This window comes from Pseudopipra pipra, chromosome 14, assembly GCF_036250125.1.
Source record: "Pseudopipra pipra isolate bDixPip1 chromosome 14, bDixPip1.hap1, whole genome shotgun sequence".
Taxonomy (NCBI): Eukaryota; Metazoa; Chordata; class Aves; order Passeriformes; family Pipridae; genus Pseudopipra; species Pseudopipra pipra.
The window spans coordinates 615,035-639,481 of record NC_087562.1 but is presented as its reverse complement, the minus strand read 5'-3'; the positions used below and the strand labels follow the sequence as shown (position 1 = coordinate 639,481).

The following is a 24,447-nucleotide window of genomic DNA, read 5'->3' as shown; positions in this document are numbered from 1 at the left end:
AGAGAGACTAAACCAGAAGCCAGGCTTGCTTCTCCCAGCTCAGCAGCCCAGCTCAGCCGGGACCTGCTGTCCCAAGGAGGGGTGACCGAGGCCATGGGGCCGTCGCGCTGTGCCCACATCGGGGACCCCTCAGCAGCTGCTGCGGGGCTGGAACTGCCCTCAGCCCCTGGAACTGCCCTCGGCCCCCTGGAACTGCCCTCGGCCCCCTGGAACTGCCCTCGGCCCCTGGAACTGCCCTCGGCCCCCTGGAACTGCCCTCAGCCCCCTGGAACTGCCCTTGGCCCCTGGAACTGCCCTCAGCCCCTGGAACTGCCCTCGGCCCCCTGGAACTGCCCTCAGCCCCTGGAACTGCCCTCGGCCCCCTGGAACTGCCCTCAGCCCCCTGGAACTGCCCTGGGCCCCCTGGAACTGCCCTCAGCCCCCTGGAACTGCCCTTGGCCCCCTGGAACTGCCCTCGGCCCCTGGAACTGCCCTCAGCCCCTGGAACTGCCCTCGGCCCTCGGCACACGCAGCACCACAAGTTTCCCGTAGCTCCAGGGTTTGCTGGTGTATTTACAGGTGGCCCCGCTCCCAGACAGGACCCCCAGGGCTCCCTGTGGTGAATGAGGTGTGGGGAGAGCCCGTGGCAGTGCCCATGGACAGCCAGGGCAGGGCTGTCAGTGCTCCCCAAAGGACTCCCAGCAGCCCCAGGAGTGAACTGCTCTGTCAGTGCCCACCATCTCTTCAGCAGCCTGCTCAAAGGCTGCTGCTTTCTGCTCAAGCACCAGCCACGCTCATTTTCCCCACAGCAGTATTTTATTTGTCCTTATTTTCTGTCCTCGAAAGTGACAGAGGTGAGGAAATTATTTATATCTTACACTACTCCAGTAATTATTCACCAAGAGTTTGGGAGAGTAACATCTTCCATTTCTCCAGTCCTGCTCGCTGCTGGACACACACACACAAAAATCACTTTATGAGCATGTTACTGGGTTTCCTGGCTGTGAAGCTGTTTTAAAATGCTGCTGTGTTTGTCACTTCGGGATCAAACTCATGTAATTTAATGGGTTTCACTGAGACATCAACAGGCCCTCAAGGAAGATATCGATTTCCCACAACAAAGGGCTGCTCTTGAAATAATTTAATGGGATCACCAAGAAGTGACTTTGAGCTGCAGGTGCTGGAATGCTCATGGACTGCAGCTTGCTGGGATCTCAGCGAGGCAGCCCCTGGCCTCACATCCCCAGGAGAGCACGAAGATGAGCAGTGAAACAAGTGCCTTTCCCTCACAGATTCCCTCTGTCTCGTGAGGGCAGAGCTGGAAAAGGGCCACCTTCATCCAGGGGTTGTCACCCTCAGAAATGTCCCCTGCAGCCTGTGCAGCGCTGGAGGCTCTGCACCCACAGCACGGCGTGCGAGGACATCTAGTGCCTGCTGCTGCTGAGGGGCTCTGGCTCAGCTCTGTGCTGCACTGGCAGCTTTGTCTTTGTCTTGCCCCTTCCTTGGGCAGCAGCCCTGACTCTGGAAAAAAGAGATTTTCTTCAGATGAGACTCGGAGAAGACAGTTGGAGACAGGGAAAGTCCCACTGAGCTACACAATTCAACAGAGAACCTGAAATAATTACAGATTTGGGATGTCTTGATCTCGCCATCCTCATGGGTAGGGATGGATCCCTTCGTGCTTTAAAGGACATTTACTGTGCAGAAGCGGACCTGTGTCACGGTGAGTGCAGTAACCCCTCAGCCGGGGAGCTCTGCAGTCGGGAGAGGGAGCTGTGCTGCTGCGGGACGGACACGGGGGCACCGCAGCGAGGGTTGCAAGCCTGTTTCCAGTCAGACCTTGCAGCATAATGTGCTTTGAATATTGCTTTAAAGAGGTTTTCATAGAATGAATCAACATTGTTTTAGTTGTCTTCCCCTCTTTCCTTGGAAGTTTTAAAAATCCATCATCATCATCATCATCACAAAATTGGCACAAGTTATGTGTAACTTTAGGCCCCCTAAAAATCATATTTTTAACGAGCTTACTACCCCCATCCCAGTGCAGCCCTGCTTGCACAAAACCTCTCTGCAGCATCCCAACACCCCTGGGCACCCATCCATCCTCCCCCATCCCATCTACCAACTCTTTATGAAGATAAAAGACCCAGCTCGACCTTCCCACTGCCAGTGGCATCCTGAGTCACACACATGGGTTTTATCCTTTTAACTGGGGTTTGAATCACACCTTCAGAAGCCTGAAACTGTTTCCCAGCAAAACCTGTCCCAGCAGCTTTCCCACCCTGTGTAAGTCGAGCTCGGTGCTTCGGGGCTGACACGAGAGCTCCTCCCCTCCTCGGGAACGTGTCTGCACAGCCCAGGCCCGGGTGACTGCACAGCACCCTGTCCCAGTTACCCTGGTGGAGATCTCCCCGGTGTTCCTGTGCCAACCCCCTGGGCATGGCTGGCCAGGCCTGGGCTGGCTGCTCCTGCTGCCAGCCCAGCCTGCAGAGCCCTCAGCCCAGCAGGGAACAGCATCTTCTCAGGCTCCCAGGCACAGACTTCCAGAGAAAACATTCTTCCAGCACAAGGGATGGATGTCTGGAGGGGGTCACCCTTCCTCTGTCTGCTGCTTCGTGGTTTCAGATGGCAGGACACAGCATGGCAATTAAACTGCAGGAAACTTCAACTTGGCAACTTCTGGAAGATCTGGTAAAAAAGATCCAAAGCAAAACACAAATACAAATGGTCCAAGACCCACCTACCTTCTAGGTGCACCTGAGAGTCCATACATTTTGGCAGGAGATGATGCAGTAGGAGACACACTGGCAAAAATATGAAGCTAATTATTTATCACTTTTCCCCATGAAAATGGCAGAAATAGAGCAATTAAATGAAATCATGCTAAATTTATGACTGCAGAGGACTCCTGGTCTACCCAGATTGTCCGAGTTCATTGCAGCAAGCTCAGCCTCAAAAAGAGAGATTTCTTTATGGGGTTCCTTAGCACTGATTCTCATGTGGCAGGAGCCAATTCTCGTGATGGACACCCAGAAGTGTGTCCATGGGTGGGCTGTCAGGTACCAGGCACAAGGCTCCCTGCTGGCAGATCTACCAGCAGTTCTCTTCAGGTGTCACTTTGGATCTGTGAAGAGTGACTGTATCAAATAGCAGAATAAAGCTTGTGTCCATGGCTGCAGAAATAGAGAAATCTTAAATTGCAACGAGATCAACTACCTGAATAACTGTTTTAATTCCTGGCAGAGAAAACAATGCTTATGGGTTGCATCCACGGGTTGTTTTGGCTCCTCATTTGGGTTCCCTTTGTTTCTGAGCAATTTTAGAGGGATTCTCCCAATGCACCTCACCTGCTGTCTCCAGAATAAATCTGCTGCCTTCCAGTGATGCTTCTGAGGGTTTCTCTGCCAGGTGCACACTCTGAGTCACAGCAGATTTATTGCTTCACCTTTGCCTACAGGATTATAGCAGATGATTCCAGAAGCCATCCCTGTATTTGTGGTGCCAGCAGACAGACTATCAGCACAACACTCCCGTGGTGCTGGATATTCTTTGTGGCTGTGAAGCATTCCCAGCTGTTAGTCTCCAACTTGTAAAAAAGAAATGCCAGAGTTGTTTATTTTATAGCATTTCAGGGCACACTTTAATGGCCCACTGTAAACATGAATTACATAAAGCCTTTGATTCCAGGGAGATGTGAGTCTCCCAACAACCACCCCTGAGAGGAGCAGGCATTTTTGGTCCCAGAGAGCTGGAGGACACTGAGACTGCTGACATGGAGAGAGGTACAGAGGGACTGGGAGAGGGCACAGGGCCTGGTGAAAAGCACCTGTGGGGCCCTGGAGTGGGGCCAGCAGGGCTGAGTGGCTGCACAGACTGGGATTCCTGGGACTAATCTCGTTGCCAGGAAATTCAGGGATCAGGAGATAAATTATCAGCAAGTGCTGGAGTCATTTGGCTGGAATTACAAGGCCACATGTCACAGTCCTAAACCAGTGGGCAAAAGTCCCTACAGGCAGCCAGCTGGGGCCCCACCTTCAGGAGGGTGGGAGTGTGCTGGAGCCAGTCCAGGGACAGCCACGAGAATGATGAGAGGGCTGGAGCACCTCTGCCATGGGGACAGGCTGAGGGAGCTGGGGCTGTTCCACCTGGAGGGAAGGGGCCAGGAAGACATTAAAGCACCTTCCAGTACCTTAAGGGGCTCCAGGAAAACCGGAGAGGGACTTTGGACAAGGGCATGGAGTGATGGGACAAGGGGGAATGGCAAAGAGCAGGGTTGGATGGGATGTGGGAAAGAAACTCTTCCCTGTGAGGGTGGGGAGGCACAGGTTGCCGGAGAAGCTGTGGATGTCTCACCTCTGGAAGTGTTCAATGCCAGCTGGGACAGGGCTTGGAACAACCTGGTCTAGTGGGAAGTGTCCCTGCCCATGGCAGGGGGCTTGGAATTACATCTTTTAAGTCCCTTCCAACCCCACCACTCACAGGTTCTGTGATGACTGTGTAGTTTTGGAAAATGGCTGTATGGGTGTTGCTGGGTTATTGACCCATCCCTTCCCCAGTCCCATTTTGTTACTCTCACCCGTGTTCTGTCACAGTGGCAAGCTCTGTGCTGGCAATCCCCACATTCCTGGCAGCAGACCTGCCTCCTACACTGCCCAACACAGACACCAGTGCTCACATGCCCTGGCAGGCTGCAAAAAAATTGCTGGATGCTCCATTTTCAAGGTAAAATACAGAACCTTTGGGTAACACAATAGTCCTCTCTGAGTTCACCTGCCCAGAGGAGGTTTTCTCAAAGACTTTTGGGGATGGGGTTATGACAACATAACACCATCATGTGTTCTCCTCCTCCTGAATGACATGCTGGCCATAATGCTGTGATGGTTCACGTGCCAACACCATACACAACCCTCTCAATACAATACAATGTGCCTGGCAACAGCCTTGCCCAGCATCAACCACAAAATGCCCTCCAGCTCTGACAGCTGGATTAGGCACTGCCAGGAGGCCATATCTGGGGCCGTTCCTTCCACAAATAAACAGTGATTTCCTTTAGTATTTCCAGAAATACAAGCACCAGCTGGCAGCAGCACAGTCAGATGTCTGCAGTCAGGTAACAGGTGAGCTGGCTGGGCACTGGAGCTCAGCAGTCCCACCCTGGGCAAGCAGCTGCCATAAATACAACACTGGCTTCCCAGCCCAGCACGAAGATGCTCCTCTGTGCCCTGCACTGAAGGGGTTCTTGGAGTAACTGAGCTTTACCAGAGCTGAAAACAGAGAGAAGAGCTGCAAAGAGAAAGGCACCTGTGGCTCCCACAAAGGCCTGTCTGAACACACCACCTTTACCTGTCAGTGAAGCAGTGCCCCTCCAGCAGATATTTCCTAAAATATCTGCCCTTCACAGACTAACAACATAGTTCATTTTCTTCAGGGCCCTCCTCTTTTGGCCTCTTGTGTCTTTACTGCCCTGTTACAGATTTTCCTGCAGCTCCCTGTTCTGGACAACCCTATTTGCTGTACCAGGCACTGCCCATCACTGGGACATGTTGAATCCTCCTCATAGTTGGGGTGCCTGCCTGTGGCCACTGTAAGGATTTCTAAGCCAATCTTGGCTGGCAGTCAGATTTCCTAGGATGAACTGTTTATTGAGAATGTAATTCCCATTTGTTACTGTAAGAGCTGTCACAAAAGAAAAAAAACCCAACACATCCAGAGTATGATCAACTGGACTGTCCAGCTGGCTGAGCCTTTTCCATGTAATATAAACTTCAAAGGAGTAAATAATTCATGAAATATCATCCTGACAAAGCTGGGTAGTAGGGAATCAGAGGAATATGGAAATTGCATTTCTGCATGGAAGATGCTTAGTATTAGTTCTTTCACCAAGCAGGGGCCATTGGGACCTTCTAGCCTGGAGTGGGAATGTGGGGATCAGTCATTCAGCCCTAACAGAATGAGCACTTTTATCCCATGCAGTTCCACTTCCCTTATCAGTGCAGTGTCCAAAGACTGTTGGCACTGCACACATGAGGAGAGAGGGAAAGATGGTTCATCCACAGTGATATTTAACTGCATTGTTTTAGCTGTGGGATTGCTTTTAAAGCCCTGGAGTTTTCTGGACCTAACGCTGGGAAAGTGGCACATATTCCACTTGCAAGTGGGGATGTGCTCTGGCAGAGCCTCATCCCTTCCTCTGCAGAGCCTTTCCCAGCGGGACAGGGGGGATCCATTGCACTGTTTAAAGGAAGAGACCAAAAAAAAGCCTTTCCGTGGAAATGGATGTAACAGAGCACAAGGAAGGTCACAGGGGACAGGCAGCCTGGGAACAGGCAATTCTACCTCCCTTTGATGCGTTTTCCTTTGTTTCAGGGTGAGAACATTTCACTTGGCCCGCTCTCCCAGCTCCCTGTTATGTCACATCCAGATTACTCAGTGGAGGAGGTATTTGGAGTGTTACATCAGACAGATAACAGTTGTTTATATAACTTGATCTTTTTCTCAGACTTGTTTCTCCATCTTCTCGAAAAATATTTATGTAACTATTTATATTTTCAGGAATGTGAACTTTACCAACCTGAGGATGACAGTCACCTCCACTGTAAATCAGGATGAGTGTTTGCTGCAGAGCCCTGCAGTGCTCCTGGGATCTTCTTCTGCTTCCCATAGGCACCAGTTCACCAAACCAAGAATTCTGCAGGGGAAGAAATCAGTTCTGGTGTAACACAGTTCTGAAATTTCTCCCATCCTTGAGATGGAAGGGCTAGTCAAAAAGGGAACCAGAAACCCACTGTAAAATCTCAGAGGTTACACTGCAATGGCTGAGGCTCTGCCATAAATCCCTGATCAAATGCATTTTCCCAGTAGAAAATTTCCAAAGGTCTTACTTTCCCCTCTGTAAAGCAGAGGGACTGTTTTACAGAGGGATTTAAAAACCTTTGTTTTCAGGGGAGAAAACCTTCTTAATGTTACACATTTCATCAGGTCAGTGTATTGCAGAGGTTTTATCCTGCATGCTTTAATGTGCTGCCTTAAGCCATCCTGGTTATACTCCAGCCAGCAAAAACAGTGCCAGTTATTCACCCCCCTGAGAAATCTCTTGCTTAAGCTTCATGAAGGTGCAGTAGGGGACATGGGAATGTTTTTGCAAGGAGGTTACTTCAGGCAGTGTCAATCACCTGTAATTCATTCCTATGAGATGCCACCCTTCCCTCTCACTGCTCATGGGTCTTATTGTTCATTAATTACCTTAATTTCCCCAGCAGAGGTTCCATGACAAGAGCAGGATTTACAGAATAGCTGCTCCAGCAAGTCCAAAGGGAGTTTGGCAAACAGGTGCTGGAAAGGGCTCAGGGAAAACTTCCATTGCAACATCTGAGCTTGGAACTGTGCTTTCCCCTCCATGCCCAGGCCTGGCCCTGCCTTTCTGGCCATGCTGACACCATCCTTCCCAGCTGGCTGCAGGAAAACTGGGGAGTGATACCCTGCATCTCCAGTTTCCTTTTCCTTGGAGGAGGAGGTGAGACCTGCCAAACCTCTCCCATCCTCGTGGCCCACAGACCCACACAGACACCCACCCGTGCCCTGGGGAGGGCTGCCAGCTCCAGGCAGGGCTGGCACCCACCACCCTGGTGGGAGGGACCCACAGCACATTGCACCCACAGAGCTGTGAGATCCCTGCAGCCCCCACATGGCAGCACCTGCTGGCACTGCCTGCCCTGCCAGGCTGCAGGTCAGTCAAACAGGGAATCCACCCTGGCATCCCAGCAACCACATCAGAGGAAAAGAAGGAAAAGAAACCTCAGCTGCACAGCATGAGGGATTCACATGGCATAAACTTTCCACCAGTTCAGGTTTGCTTGGTAACAACACTGCCACGTTGACCTTGTGCAATTCGACCCATCGTTCATTTTATTTGCAGCCACCTTTGCAGCCTGGAAAGACAAACCTCTCCCCTGACCCTGCGTCACCACGTCCATCACACAGTCCCCTGTTCCTCCCAGCTGGACAAGGCCCTGCTGTGTCCCTGCTGGTCCCCAGGCAGGATGCCCTGGGAGGGATGGGCAGAGCCTGTGGTGCTCTGGGCACTGCAGCCACTGGGGCATCTGCATTCAGCATCCCACCACTGTCATTTGCTTGGTTTTGCTGGAGCTTAATGGTTAAACTGAAAAGTCCATTATTACCCCAGGAAAACGCCAAGGATTTTTTTCTCTGACATACAAATTCCCTGGGATTTTCAGTAGAAAGATCTGTTGGCTGGTTTATGAGCTTTGAAAGGTATCTGTGCCTCTGAGGCCTCTGCTGACCTGGAGTTACGGTAACGCTGAATAACTGGGGTGTCAATGCCAAGTTGCAAATGAGGTTTGCTCCACTGGGCTGGCTCTCAAAAAGAATGAATGTTTTAGGCCTAAAACTGCGTCTGTGGTCTCATAAAAATGTACAGCTCTCCTAATTTTCTATTTATTTGCCATTAAAGGAATGATTCCATCCTGCCCTTTGCTTGCCCTCTGGTCAAAGTTTGCCTCCTTGGCAGAGGGTTCAGTGGGATATAAAAGCACAACTCAAATTTGGAAACTGATCCAATATAATATCCCAAAATCAGCACTTTGTCCTCACAGTAACTTTACACGCTCCCAACCCCTGTTGAACTGTCTCTGCATTCCCAGCTCATCAGCTGCCACCTCACTGAGCACAGCCCCTCTGACCCGGCCCCGGGCTCAGGCTGTGGCCAAAGGGGCTCTGTTTCCCCTGGAGACTGTGGGGCTGAATCCAACCCCCAGCTTGGCCCCAGGGACTGCAGCCCTTGGCAGTGGGGGCCCAGTTCACAGAGGGGGTTCCTGCAGTTATTCCCCAGCCCCTTCGCTTTCAGTGAGACAGAGATGTGGGAATTCACCTGTGGGGGAAATATCTTCAGTGAGGGGTTCTTTCAACTGCCAGCCCAGGTTTCCCTGCTGGCAGCAGTGCTGGTTATGGAGCAGGGCCACCCTGCCTGTGCGTGGGTGCTGCCTGCCCTGGGATTCCCCTCCTTCCCCTTGTTCCCAGCTTGCTGCAGAGAACTATTGACAGCACTTCCAAGAAATTAATGCAACCAGAAAAAACTGGCCTGCAAAACAAAATCCATTCTGCTTCCCTCACAAAAGTTCCTGAGAGCTGCCTGCTCTGCTCCTGTAAATGACGTGTTTGCAGCTCCTTCTGCCAGCCAGGCTGGGTAACAGGTGCCCACTCGGGCAGAGGGCACGTCCCTCCAGCCAAGGGCACAAAAGCTGGGAGAGATTTTCCTTCTCGTGCCAGAGCAGAATCTCTGTCTGGGAGCTGCACAGCAGAGGCTCCAGGTTTGTCCCCATGAATGGCAAAGGAAACTCTTCCTGGACAGCGGGTCCGTGCAGCCTTCCAGGCTCTGGCAGAAGGCAGGAGCCAGCCAACAACAGCAACAAAATTTGCCCTCCCTTTTCTTCCTCCCCACTTAACCACTCTAGCCAGGACCTTTTCAACCTTCACAGGTTGCTTCAGAGCCCTGGAAGTCAGATATTTTTCCCCTGGAGCTGCCAGGTTTGGTTCCACTGGAAACCCCTTCTGCTGGAAGACCCCCCCCCACCCTCCACTGCCCAAGTGCCCCCAGTTACAGCAGCTCAGAGTGACCTCCAGAGCTGTCAGTCAGCACTGGTGTGCTGGCTGCTGGCCTGCCCACAAATATCTGTATTTCACAACTAAAGCAGGTTAATTTAAGCCACCACAGTCTGCAACAGCCTGACAGCTCCCTAGGGGCCCTAGGCAATCATCAGACTTTCAATATACCACAATGCTCTACAGACCTCTTAAATAGAGCGGTCTGGACAAGATATGGTTGGATTTAGTCCTGCTCTCAAAGACAGAAGTGCAGCCAAAAAAGTGAATGCTGAACAACCAACGGGGTTCCCAAGATTATTTCACAGAAATAATTTCAATTCAGGTGATACATAAAAGATGGCTTCTTTTAAAAAGAAGCTACCCTTCCCTCACTTAAGAAGCAAAAGCTCACAATGAACATGCTCTGACATCTCATAAGATCCTCACCAAAGCAAAAAGCAGAAGCAGTAAGTTTGCAGGTTAATTGCATAATAAAAGGTACCTGAGTCCAGACTTGTACAGTCAGTTCTGCCACACCTGCAGGTGAGTCTAAAACACATCAGCCCTGACTGCAAGGACTCACAAGCACAATAAAATTAGAAAACCACAATTATTTTTTGTCTTGTAAACTTCAAGACAAACTTCAGACCTTTGTTTTGGTTCTGGGGACATCATTTCCCATCGTTCTTGGCAAGTACCAGCAGGTCTCAGGAGCTTGTTCTGCAAGGACACACAAATAGGGACCCAAAGAGGCTGAGGAGCATTGGACAGAAAATGGGGGCCTGAAATGAAGCTCTTGTTGCAGAGTGATGGATCCCTTAGAGGCAGCCAGAGGTCTGGATGAAAAAAACAACCTTTTCTACCCAAACTGAGCTGAGCAGGGAGTTGCTCATGGCCTCCCTGGCTGACCTGCTCTGTCCCCGTGGCCGCAGCACAGAGGACACCGGGTGACCTGCAGGGGACAGGAACAGGCAGAGTGGGCAGAGTGCTCTGCCCTGTTAAACACCAGCTGACTCTGCTCACCTCAGGGCTGGCCTCAGCAGCAGTGGGAAGGGGCTGGAAGCACTCAGGGTCACCCCAGGGACTGTCACACTGCAGGGGCTGGAAGCACTCGGGGTCACCCCAGGGACTGTCACACTGCAGGGGCTGGAAGCACTGAGGGACTGTCACACTGCAGGGGCTGGAAGCACTCAGGGTTACCTGAGGGACTGTCACACTGCAGGGGCTGGAAGCACCCAGGGTCACCCCAGGGACTGTCACACTGCAGGCACAGCTGGTCCTGAAGAGGGCCCAGGAGGAGCTGCTTTTATTCCTGGTCCTTCACACGCCTCAGGTCAAGGTTATGATGCTTGGGTGAATTCCACACACAACAAAGCTGGTATCTGTTGACTCTCACAGCTGATTGTTTTGGAACAATAATTCATAGCTGCCTCCCTGGATACAGAGAATGGAATGACAACTTGGATTAGCAGAGCACAGCCTTGCCCTGAGGACCTGCTGTTGACGACTAAAGCACCACTGCTGCTGTTGAGATCCTCTGCTCTGACATGCCTTGGGGCAGAATGTGGGATATTAGCTAAGCATCAGTTGTGAAAAACCATTTCCCTTTCCAGTCCTGCACAGGGCAGGCAATTAGCTCATCCCTCTGGGGCAGGAAAGGAGGTATTTAAAGCACAGACACCCAAGCTCCCCTGCCAGAGGCTCAGCCTTGGACCTAGTTAGGAGCTCTCCCGTGCAAATTCGTTCACCAGAATGTAACATGAGATACAGAATGGTCAGCATGAACACAGACTTTGATCTCAGGGATGGATGGCAGCATTTCACCTGACACCAATCCTATGCCCTTACTCCCAGTGCACTCCAATGCCCCTTGTGTTTGCTTTAAGATGCTCTTTGGCTCTTGTCCTCCACTTCATTTGCTTTTGAGGCCAGAAGACCCAGCCAAACCCAGGATTTTCAGAAAGGTGTACATTGATCACTGAACTCTTTTCTAGCAAAGGGTAGCTGCAGAAGACCACAGAACCACATCATTCCTGCTCAGGAATGCCCACATTGCCAGGATAAGAGAGTCTAGAGAACCAGCTCATCTAGAGTAATGCTGCCAAAGAGACCCCTGGGGCACTGCCACCCCCCTGGCAGTGAGTGATGACACAGACCAGGGAACTCATTCCCTCCATGTTTCTGTGCTCACAAAATACTGAGGGACTTTCAGTCTCAGCCTGCAGAGAAGAATGAGTATTGATGTTTTAACTCATTGAACAAGACTCCTCTCAGGGCTGTGCAGTAAAAAAAACAAAAACAAAACACCAAAAAAACCCCAAACAAAACACCAAACCAGGAGGCACAAGTTACAATAGGAACACTTCAACTAGTTAAGAAAATACCCTATATTCCCAGGAAGAAAAGTGGTCAAACGTGGAATGGGGCAATCAAATGCTGATAGTGCAGGCTCCACCCTGGAGGTACTCAGAGCTTTCCCCAACAAGGCAAGAACAAAGCTTGGCAAACAGCTTGGTTTGGTATTGTCTTAGCCTCACAAGACACTGCCAAAGCACTCTACAAGGGTTCTCCATCCTACTGGAGAGGCAAAGATACACAGAGAGCAAACCCCCAGCAGTGCTCCCAGGGAACAGACAGATGCAGGATTTAGGAGGCTCAAACCACACCTTGGTACTCACCAGGAAGGTGTTTCATTAGATCTTCTCCGAGTCAGAGACTTAGAATTAAAACAGACACAGGCTAAGTCTGAAATCACTTTATTGATAAGTTTCATACAAGAATAGTCATTGGGAAACCATATTCAAGTGTGATACAGCAACACCACAGACAAGCTCCTCTCACATCTCAGCTTGAGGCCAATTCATTTACAAACAGCCACTGTCTCCACACACTCAGTTCTCCATCAGGTCACATCAGTGGGTTTCAGTGCAGCACAGGGAGCACAGTCTGTCTTTATATCAAATAAGATGAGCTATGACTGCAATTTTTCCTGTGAGAGGTATAAGAGGCCCTCTAGGTCTTTTGAGAACTGTTTGCAACATAAGGCATCATCCCTATCCACCCCAGCTCATTCAGAACATTGACTGAAAGACTGTAACAAAATATTCTGCCAATAAAAATCTTTTGGAAAAACAGTATAAAAAAGTAGAGATATATATAGCATAAAGCTATCAAAAAGTGACTGTGCCATTTCCCCCTTATAAAAATATTGTTTTTTAAAAAAATCATAATACATTAGAAATCCACCCCATATATAACATATTGCACCTTTCCAAAATACCCTGTGCAGCAGAAGCCCCATCCAGTACCTGGGCAGTTACAAGACAGACCAGTAGCTCCCCTTCAGTTCTGCTCATCTCTACAGCAGCTGCCAACAATTTGGCTGTTGCATTTTTAGTATTCAGAAAGTAGAAAGCGGCAAGATGGCAAACCAAGTGTTAGTAAGTCATTACCACTCCTTCTCAGGAAGGAGAAAAACCCATCACAGAGATCTCTTGATTAAAAAAAAAATTACGTATTACTTGCTGTTGGTGTCAGTAAGACAATACAGCTTCAAATGTTCAATACAGCTTCAAACATTTGTATGTCAGTTTTTATTTGCAGAGCACCACTTCATGTGCCAGAGAGGTACCTGCAGCCCCTGTCAGTGATTTCTGGCCTAATAAGAACATACAGCCAAACCACAGGGGCAAATAAAAACAGGTCAGCTTACTTTGTTTCATGGAAGAAACTCTGTAAGACACCAACAGATGCAGGGTTGGGAACCTGCTGTCTGAAAATAATTAACATTGATTGATCATCAGTTCAATTTTCAGTCACCTGGAGGGTTTTAGATAGAAAGGCAACCCCTGTCTTGCCCCCTGCTTTTCCAGGCACAAGATTCAGCCCCAGCAACCACGCACAGCTATGCAGAAAAGGAGCTGAAGTCCCAGGAGTTGAAGATTCTGCTGTGTGTGAAACCCACTCTGGATTTGGTGACTTAATCTTCTCAAATAACTCAGCAAGAACTTCCAAACTCTCTGTATAACCTTGGAGAATACCAGGAATGGGCTTTAGATCTGGGGATGTACAAATCAGATGACCTGCTCCTCGATGGCAAGAGCACTGACCCATTCAGCCACAGCTGGTACAGGGATGGGGGTTTGTTAGGGGGGATTTTTGTTTGCTTTCCTTAGCAGAGAGCTGGCAGCAGCCAGAGCCCCTCCCTGCACAAAGCGAACAAAGTTATCCCCTGCCAGGGGCCCCAGGGCATAGAGCCCCTTCTCCTGGGTGCACTCGTGGCTGAATGGGTCCACATCTATGGGATTCCTCTTGGGATTGACTGGTTGGTCACTGGCCATTGCCAAGTCAATGCCATTATTTGGCAGAAAGGAGAGGTTGGGGTTTGAGCCAGTGAGAACAAGAGCCATGGATATTTTATAAGCTTTCTGACAGCCATTCTTGTCTTGAATGATACATTTCCTGTCCTTGCCAAAGGACAGCACGTGATGCTCAGGAAGGCTAATGTAACATTCATAAGGCCCAGCACAAGCAGCTGTCTGTTCTTTCATCATCTGATGGACTTTGTGGTACTCAGGATACATCATTTTGGGGAGCTGGTTAAAGATAAGACCCGGATCACTGACTCGCCTCCTAAAAACATGTATTACTGGAATATTGCAATGGTGAGCAAAGAGAATTGCATCAGCAGCTGTCAGACCAGCACCTACAACCAAGACTGGGTCTGACATGATGCCAATGCTGTTGTTCTTCACTGCTTCTTCTAGGGCAGACAGCTGGTGATGGACATAGGAGAGGTTTTCCCCCTTGACCCCGAGCCAGGTGGGACTGTCGTACGTTCCTGTGGCCAAGACCACATTCTCTGCATAGATGGAGAAGGGCTCTTTGTCACCTTCCACAGTTTTGAAAAATCCATCCACCTGAAAGATCTCTGTACTCTGTTCACTGGAGTTCCAGAGTGAGCCACTGTTCTCCTGCAGATCGCTCTGGGTGTGGCTGGAGATGCTCCCTGCACTCACTTTCCTCACAGAGGTCACGACAGTGCCACATCTGAAATTCTTCTGCAGTCCCTTCTTCACCACATAGTGTTGGTAATACTGAGCAATGTCTTCTGCTGTGGCTCTGTTGTTTCTGAGGCCTCTGTAATACAGTACAAACAAAGGTCAAGTGGCAGTTAAGTAAGAGACTGGAATTTTTTCCCCTCTTCCACTGAATATATCCTAGAGTAATCTATCCTGGCACTACCAGAGACTTATCTAGTTTCCCTGACTTCAGCAAAGTTATTCCTGATATATAGACCTAGCACTCAAGTCCAGAAGCTGTTGGACAGAGGCAGCTTTCTCTAGCATTCATCTCATCCACATGGCTGTTCATTTATGCCTTCCTTTCATACCTCACTTCCTTTCCATTTTTAACTCCTGGACTTTTTAAGATTAATTATTACACATGTCAAGAGCAGAAGCACCTGAGAGACTGGAGAGCAGCTGAACTGATTATATTTGTCATTAGGGACAGCAGCAGTAGACACAGAAGCCAGGTGACCATGCTTTTCCACTCAAGCTTTACTCAGAATTCACAGTCACTGATCCATCTCCCCAGTGGTTGTTGGGAAGGACACTTTCCAAGAGGCACTTTATCTGAATCACTGAATGTAGAATGGACCTTTTTTGGGGTGTGGGAGGGTGTCCTTTCTCTCACTAAAACCATCTATAACAGATGGGTAGCTACATTCCAGAAGTGCACTCCAGGTTTGTTGGTAACCTCCAGAAGTCTGCAAAGGATCACACCATGGGTATCTTACCTTCTCTTTTGCTTTAGCCATTCTTTGAAAGGCAGATCTGGGAGTCCCATCCATTCCCCTCTGCTCAAGGTAACCATAGAACCCTCTATAGACTGGAACAAGCAGAGCAAAATTACTTAATTTTTACATAAAAAGTGAAAGGCAATTTTTTCACGATTCAATATAGCACAGATCATGAAATCTGTAACCTCCCCGATCCACTGTCATGGATGAAACCATCCATGTCCTCCAAAGAGAACTAGAGACAAGAAAGGCCTCTCATGCTTCTTTTCCTTTTAAACTTTGTCCATAAACCCAGCCATGGCTGGCTGGCATTTGGGCAGAGCCGTTCCCTCTCCAGGGAACACCTCTGGCTGTCACCCAACACAGCCCCAGCAGCTCCCCTTCACTCACGTGCCAGGCCCCTCCAGGAGCGTTCCTGCCAAGCACCAGGTGGGGGATGGCTCTGCTGGGCTCGTGCCTCCACCTGAGCACAGACTCTGCCGTGCCACCCCAGTCGGTGTCCGGCCGCTGCAGCGCGTCCAGGAGCAGAGCCACGGGGCTGTGGGAGCGGCCCTGCAGGCCCTCGGACAGGTAGTCCAGGTCCTGCAGAGGGGAGAGCAGCTCAGAGGGTGTACTGCCAGGCAGCAGGCTGACTGTCACCCCAGTGTCTCTAATCAGTGGTTCTGGTGCTCTGGGAAGCTCATTCACTGGCACACAGACCTGATCTTTCCCGAGGAAAACCTCAAGGATCTCAGCAGGAATGCTGGCATTTCACACAAGGCAGATCTGGATTACAAAGCAAAATTTGCTTAAGGCTTATTCTGCCTGTGTATTTTGAAAATTCAAACAAGGTTATCACTCATAATATACCCCAAGGATGCTTTACTGGGATGTTATATTGCTTATCTTTACACAAACCTGGTCCAAAATGGAGACTTCTGGTGCCTCTTCCAGTTTCCTCTGAAGAATAGGATTAGGATGAAGAGATTCTCTTTTGAAGTAGGGGGTGTAACCTGACAGCAAATATGAGAGGCAGATTCCTGAAGGTCCATTCCCTGAAAAGACAATGGAGAAGAATTTATACTCCTGCAGACAGAGCTGTCCTTTGAAAAGTGTTTCTAATATCCAGACCAATGCAAGAGATATGATGCTGTGGATACAGGGGATTTTCTCTCCCAGGTTAACCACTGACCTATTGGAAGGAGCTGGGGAAGTCATTTTACCCTCATATGTCCCCTCCTCCTCCTCAGGAGGGACTGGAGCAAAGGCTGCTCCTGGAGGCTCTCAGACAGAGCCAGGGCAGGGCTGGAAAGCCAACAGGGAGCTGTGGGAAGGGCAGATGTGTCACAGCTGGGGCAGAGCTGCTGTGCTGAGCAAGCACCAGCTGCAGGTCAGTGTTTGGAACAGTCCACTTGGAGAAAAGTTATCCAAACCCAACAGGAATTGAAAACAAACTGAACTGCAGCTATAGTAAAATATAACAAATTCCAGGTTACTGCTTTACTTTAGGAAGTACAAGGAGATATCTAAGCCAAACTGAACCACCTGAGTGCACAACACTCAGGATTCACTCTGAGCCACATCTGAGGGTGATGTGGATGGCTACAGGAACAGCTGTCTCTGGGGCCCAAGCTATTTTGGAATGCAACTGCTCTTGTGAGGCTGCCAGCCCAGCTGAGGGAGCACACAGCCCCCTGGGGCAGGGGCTGGGCAGCAGCTGGACCTTCCTGCAGTGTCCAGCTGCAGGGAACAGCTGAGCTCCCTCAGCCCAGCAGCATCTTCACACAGGGGCTTCCCTGTGGGACACCTCTGCATGGATCCCTGCCCAGGGACACTGGGGATGTACCAAAATATCCTCCCTCCCACCTAAAGACTTGTGCAACTGGGCAGTGCAAAGTCACACTGAGACAAAAACCTGCTGGTAGAAGTATCCTTGTCAAACTCACTGTTAGCAAGGGTTAGAGTGATTCATGTGGTGCATTAACTTTATCAGATGCCAGATAAGGAAGAAACCCAGCTCTACAAGGCATTTAAACACATGCTCAGATGAACAGGGTCCAACCCCTGCCCTCGAGCACAGCTCATGATCTCAGAGGAGGGCACTGACATCACTGCTTGTGCTTTGCTCCAAGAATCACCTCAGGTGACAAAACTCCCTCTTGCAAGGGAGACAAGACCGTTAATACATAACCTGTTCTTTTCTAAAAACTGGTAGAAAACACACAGCTTTTTATTAGTCTATTAAAACTGTGCAAAATCAGTGTAGCTGACACATGTTTTAAAAGAAATCTGTGAAAAATTTCAAGAAACTTTAACAGCATTTGGAGCACTTTCTAAACAGACATAATGGTCAAAAAAGATCACACAAACCTGCCTCCACTTCAAACACTACAGATAATCATAGCAAATTGATTAACTATCTGTAGGGAAAAGGTTTCAAATCTTTCTAAGTGTTCAACTGAGAAAAAATGGGCCCAGGCCAATTTTACCATTGAAAACAGGTATGTGTTTTGGTTTGTCCAATACCTGGGTCCCTACCTCCCACAACTCTCAGTGCTCTCCCTCTACAGGAAGTCTGGCTGAGGGAAGGATGCACAAACAGGGGTCAGGGATTTCTGGTTTGAGTGAGAACACGTGGAACAAAAGCCAAAGACAGCGAGTCCAAAGCAACAACAGCATAAGAGAAACAGTGATGCTGGCAGGAGAAAGCTCACCTATGATCACAACAGGCAGTGGCTCGAGCCCACTCCTGTGGGAGGGTCTGGTCAGCAGTGGATACATCTTCCTGTCTGGAAGCATTTCTGCTCTGGAGTCCACCTGCTGAAACAAATAAGTTTGGAATCACTTGCATTTTTTAGCAAGAAAAAAACAACAAGACTTTGTACAGCCCACAAACCCAGGTTGATCTAAAGTATTATCCTTGCATTACATTTCCATACTCAGGACACACCTCCTTATCTTTTTCTCCTCCTGACTCCAAAATCAAAGGCTGGTTCTCTGATTATACAACACAAAAGAGGGAGAGAACAGTTATCTTTCTCCTCCAGACATGAATTCCAGTCCCTTCAGAACACTTGGCAATTTTGGTAACCCCCTGACTGCATTAAATGAAGTGTTGCAGCTTGTTAATGAAAACTTCACAGTTTTCTTTACATACTGTGTGGAAAATTGTCATAATGATCACAAATGCAGCAACCTGTGCATTTACAGATAAGTAAAAAAAAAAAAACCTCACTCAAGACTTCTGCCCAGTGGCTGGAAATCTCCTGGCTGCATTTTCAAGTAGGTACCATTCCATCCCTACAGGATTTTTTGAGTAGTTTAGTTCTGGAACCTTTTTTCTTATTTTTCCAGAAAATAGAGAGTTGTATGTCTGAACAATAACAACAAGTCTTTAAACAAAATATGCATCCTAATTATCTTGGAAACTAAGGTGTCACTGGAGTAGAATCTACAAAACTAATCTAATAATTTTGCAGATATTCAATGAACAGTGAATGTTTTGGCCATTATTGCAGAAATCCTACCTTGTCAAATAATGGCTTCTTTAGTTTTCCTGGGAGTAGAGTTGTCTACTGTCACTAATCTAGAGAAGTTATTTTTACTACAATAAACATGAGATTTCTGAAATTCAGCATAAGCTTTTAAGTTATTCTACAGAAAACACTCTCTCTTATAAAAACCTTATTTTCATTTTGGAAAGCCAAGTGAAACTCCACCAACAGGCATGACTTCATTCAGTGGGGCACGTTCTTTGTACCCTTTTCAAGTGCATGAAGCTCTTTGGCAAGCACAGTGCATGCCTCCACCAGGTCTGGCACATCACTGCCCTGACAGGGCTCTTCACCAGATGTCTTCCTACCAGTGTAATGCCCCACTTTAGGGCTGACATTTATGGCACAGCAGCTACAGCAAAGCAGTAAGAGCCTGGGGGCTGAATGAGCTGCCAGGAAACCACAGGTGAGTTCACAATTTGCAGAACTGCAGGCTTTAGGAGGAGTGTTATAATCGAATTTGCCTGCAAGGATGTGACAATTGTCCCAGACACCAACACACAGCCATGGCTCGACAGGATATTCCAAGAGCCCTGGGTCCATCCAAGTCAAGCAGCACAGAAGGCTCACAAGCTGAATTCAAAACTAGCAGCTTTGTCCAAGGTTTTTGATCACAGTTTAGTCCCACTTACTGGTTGCCTGTTATCACTTAACCAAGCATTGTGCCCAACAGGGCATGAACCATTTAAAAGGCATAATAGCTGTGCTTTCTAATTTAAGTGATTTCAGGCATCTAGCTTTGAAGAGAGTTGGATCTCAAGGAAGCTTATGTTCCCAGTTTAACTGAGACTCAAAGGTCACTGCATTCCCTGCAGAAGAACATTTCAGTGTTGTGTCCATATCAAAGAATGCATCAAGGCCTTAAGGCATGTTTGACCCAGCCCTGGGAGCTGTGGGGGCACAGCCAAACTGCCCAACCATCTTTCCATTTTTTTGGGTAGTTCCTGCCACATGAACCAAAACTCACATCACCTTCAGGAGATTGTAAGTTTACCCCCAAATAATTCCTTACCACAAAGCTTCAGAGTTGCAATTGGCAGAATTCAGCACTAGCACCTGGCAGGGCCAGAGACACCAAAGGAACTAGTGTGACCAGTGAGGTGTCCCCTCCAACCAGCCAAACCAGGACCCAGCTGAGGGTAGCAGAGGTTTCTTCTCCATGGTAACAAACAAACCCCTCCCCTCTGCATTACACAAGAAGAAAAGGTCTTATTAATTTTTCCTAACGCAGAGTGCACATGTCATTTCTGTGAAGCTACTGGGAGGCTGGAAGAGGAGAGCAAGACCTCTGGAAGAGGAGAGCAAGACCTCTGGAAGAGGAGAGCAAGACCTCTGGAAGAGGAGAGCAAGACCTCTGGAAGAGGAGAGCAAGACCTCTGGAAGAGGAGAGCAAGACCTCTGGAAGGGATCTGCCAGGTTTGTGCTCCACAGCTCTGCAGCAGCACGCCCAGAAACACCGTGTGCACTCTGTGAGTGGCACCCCAGCAACGCCCACGGCATTTCTGCTGGAAGCAAGGACTGACCCAACCCAGCCCAGCACATGGACACGGTGCCAGGGGAGCAGCAGAGCCAGCAGACAAACATCAACCCCATCTGGGTGCACAGTCCCATTACTGTATGCCAACATTTTCTGGGGAGACTGAAGGGGACAAAAAAGGCCCCAGACAGTAGAAGTGGGCCTGGCAGCCCTGTTTGCTTTAGAGGAAGGTTACCTGGGCTCCTGGCTGTTGCACTGTGCCACCCTTCCCCACCCTGATAAAGCACAGAGCCAGCAGCTGAAAGGTCCCTGATAACACCCTCCTCCTTCACCCTCCTCCATCCTGCACCTTTTGACACACAAAAAAGGAGCGTTTGCTGGAATAAACCCAATTTTAATGGCTAGAGGAACACAATTGTTAGTGTAATGAAATTACTAGATCTGTGCACATAATGACCATTTTTAGCCATGGATTTCTTCAGTATCTTGGTTCACAAAGCCCCTTAATGACATTTGAGTGCTATTCACTTTGCTTCTGGCAGTTCTGTCACTGGTCAATTCTATCAACACGAGATTAACCAGAGATGCTTCTGTTTATCCCAGCATCTCTCTACAAATGGGAGAAGGCCCTTCCACATCCTACAGCTGCCTTCTCTGTAATTCATAGTTAATAATTCTTTTTCAGTAGAAAGTGAGCCAGATGCTGAACCTGTTTATAGCTATTCCCCTCCTGTAGGCTAAATGTTTGACTTTGGGGGTAAAACTGAGCTCAGATCACCTCAGACATTTCAGTTTCAGGCCAAACATCCACTTTCCCTGCCATTAGAAGTTAAGATGGATTATTTTAATTACTTTTCTTTTTTTCAGTCAGACTCCTGTACCTCAATAACCTGTACAGCTAATGCAGTGCAGCAGAGGGAAGCCTGTTCTTGCAGAGACTATTGGAAAGCATACAGGACATTGAAGTTCATTTGAAGTCTGTACAGAACTAGTCAGCACCAAGAAAAAGCCTGAGACAGCAAGAAACTCAAGATTACTCTTCTCAGCCTTCTTTGTTCTAGTGCTGGATGCTGGGCACTCACACTTAGCCAGCTTAGTGACACTGATTTTGGCTCCTGCTCTGGCCTTCCAACTTTAAATGGATGTTCCTTTCCTTTCTCTTCATTTGGGACAATGCTGCAAGTTTCACAATCTGTCTTCTGGCTGCTTCCAAAGCATTTCAGTGTCTTATGTGATTTTACATAATAGTTCTGGCTTGGAAAAGCACCCAGCTCCTTCTGAGCCAAACTCTGCATTCCTTCCTGACACAGCCTCATGTCCAGAGGGACCTACAGCTCCCAAAGTGGGGCTGGAGCTGAGAGTGGGTCAGTGTGGCCCCAGCAGGCCCAGGCTGCATGACAAACAGGTCAGAAGTCAGCAAAAGCAAAGATATGTTTAGCTACACAAGGCCACTGATCTTTAGAGAAACAAAGAGCCAGGTTACATCAGCCACGTGCAAGCAGCTCTCCCTGTAAGAGCCAGGAGACTTTTGCTTGAGGAAGGACCACCAAGTGTGGCCTGAACAGCACATGGGGAGCGTTCAAGAGAGCAATGCAACCAGTATATAAATACTGGAGAGACTGAAAGAGCCACCACAACACTCAGTTTTAAATAAGAACAACACCAGCACAAATGCAACCACAGTTTTCTTCAACTTTGCTGCTTCATCAACCCACTTCTTTCACCAGTTTAATATTTAATTAATTTGTACTTTTTTAAAAAAGCAAAGATCTCAACAGCTTTTACATTTTATACTTCCCTACAAGTTTCAGGAGTCAGCTCCCCCCCTGTATTATTACTCACATGTCAGACCAGTTACCACCCAAACACAATAAAAGTACGTGGAAAAAATTCAACTTTATGGTTTGTCATAACGTTCTAAACCCAGCCCTGTGATATTCAGAAAGCAACGTTTTAGCACCAGACAGAGCCCTCCGTGCTTGGCTGGAGCCTCCTTACCTTCAGCAGGTCTGAGCGGTGGGATCTGGGTGAGAGTCTGCAGAGCCACCCAACCCTCCAACCCTGAGCGCTCCCTCTGCCCTGGGACAGCGGTTTAAATAGCGGAGGCAGCCGCCGGGAGGGAGAGGAGGAGCCACAGGGAAGGAGGTGGAGCAAGGAAAGTGTTTCTAAGCATGAGTCAGCAGGAATTTCCCTGCCCGGCTCTGCATGAATGATGTGGTGACTGTTCATCTGACTGTGTCCTTACCAGCGTTCATCTGACCGTGACTGCAGCAGAGGTTGAGAGGAGCCGTGCAGGGCACAAGGCCTGCACTGAGCAAATATATTCATTTTTAACCCTGGGGGTATCACAGAGAGCTGGTGTGTCTGAAAAGAGAGATTTCAGTTTATATTTCTTTCTCTTCAGCGACGTAAAGTGTTATAAACCTTTTGCACAGTAGCAGTAAAATGAGTCAAACTTCTTCCTGTAAAGCTTAAACCACAGCAGGATTTTCATCCCAGGTATCTCACTCAATCCAGGGCCTGATCGATCCAGCTGCCAAATTTAAAGTGCCCGTAACAAATGAAATCCTTTAACAGCAAAGTGTTCAGCTGGAGCAGGAAATGCAGCCCAGGTTTATCTCTGAGGCCATCTGTTCTGAAACCCCCATTTCCAGGGAATCAGGACTGCTGATGGCCAGCCAGGATGCACACTGTCATCCATGTGATCTCAAAGATAAAAGCTGTTCATGAGGATTTCTCTGCTCTCACAACCCACATCACAGCAGAATGCTCAATACTTAATATAATACTCTATTTTAATTCCAACAGAATAAGTCTTTTTTAATAAATATGAACCGTTGTTTCACTTAAACTCCCAGTCAACCCTTTGACAAACCTGACTGGGCAAACACTGTCAGACTGAGGGGTGGGGTTTTCTTAAGGTCTCTTTCCAGTTCCTGGGCCTTTATCCAAGGTAGCATTTGCACAGAGCTCTTAAACAACTCATACTGGTTTTTTGACAGCAAAGGCTTTTGTATGTGTTATTCAGCTATTTATTGGCATGAAACCACTTTATCCATATTAGTCAAGGAAGAATTAGGCTTTCAGAGAAAGTAAGGCATTTGTTTGCTCAGGTGATGTAAGACTGCCCTCTTACCAGGTTTTTCAAAATCTGTCTTCAATGTGTTGACGTGCAGCATTGCATGTCAGACATTTTAGAACAAAGATGTTCAAGTCAATACTTGCTGGTACCATGGATGCAGGAGGAAACCATACACGATGCTTTGGCAGGCTTTTAATAAGGAAAATCAGGGATACTTCCTATGTGTGCAAATCAGCAGAAATAAAGTTGTCCTTCAGGTACAAAAGTAGGAGTCCCTCCCCATTTCCCACAGGAATTTTTAAAACTGTCATTTCTATTACCTTCACAAATAAAGCCAAAACCACGTGAAGTCTTTCCAAAACCACAAGCTCTATCATAGTTTTGTGTAAAGTACAATTCTTTGCAGGAAAATGTTCATGTACAATAACCCACTGTCCAATAAGACTATTGAATAGCAATTTGGGTGTGGCTTTTTTATAGATATCCCAACAAACATCATATGGAAAATATATATATATATCTCAATGTTAGTGTTTCTCCTTGTGTACCTTGCCTGGAAACAAATAATTCAGCCCAACACTTTGCATAAACTTTCCAGAAGAGGAAGTAATTGTGCAATCTGCCCTTGGCCTGGCAGCCAGCTTTTGACCTACTAATTTGTGCAATTCACTTACTTTTTGCTGAACTGACAAAAACATTTTATAGGTGCACAGATTTGAAGGTCTTTAGAGAGCTTCTGACTTTTACAGAAAATAACCCTCTGCTAAACCAGTGCCCAGGTTTATGGGCTCACTCACTGGGTGCATTGCACTGTGCTCAGGGAGGAGTCACACCTCTGTCACACGGGGTACAAATAGATCTGTCAGACTTAAGTGGAAACTGTCAGTAAATGAATTATTTGCAAGGGTTTCTCCTCTGTTCTTTAAAGTGCAGTACCTAAAGCCCAGCTTCACTCTGTTGCTGCTTAAAGCAT

The 24,447-nt window shown here is 48.2% G+C and overlaps 1 protein-coding gene and 1 long non-coding RNA gene across 2 annotated transcripts in view; both read right to left on the bottom strand.

The window, feature by feature from the left end:
• Window positions 1–2,170: 2,170 nt before the first annotated feature.
• Window positions 2,171–6,671, bottom strand: LOC135421834 (uncharacterized). The gene is made up of 2 exons (XR_010434227.1): window positions 6,551–6,671; window positions 2,171–2,667 (listed from the first exon to the last, which is right to left on the bottom strand). It is a non-coding gene; the product is annotated as an uncharacterized LOC135421834 (long non-coding RNA).
• Window positions 6,672–12,319: 5,648 nt separating this feature from the next.
• The window catches only part of OSGIN1 (oxidative stress induced growth inhibitor 1), a 62,570-nt gene continuing 50,442 nt past the window's right edge, over window positions 12,320–24,447 (bottom strand). Inside the window, 5 exon segments of the mRNA XM_064670597.1 lie at window positions 12,320–14,718; window positions 15,380–15,471; window positions 15,773–15,964; window positions 16,280–16,416; window positions 18,076–18,178. Coding sequence (XP_064526667.1) covers window positions 13,725–14,718; window positions 15,380–15,471; window positions 15,773–15,964; window positions 16,280–16,416; window positions 18,076–18,178 — 1,518 coding nt within the window. The 3' untranslated portion in view covers window positions 12,320–13,724.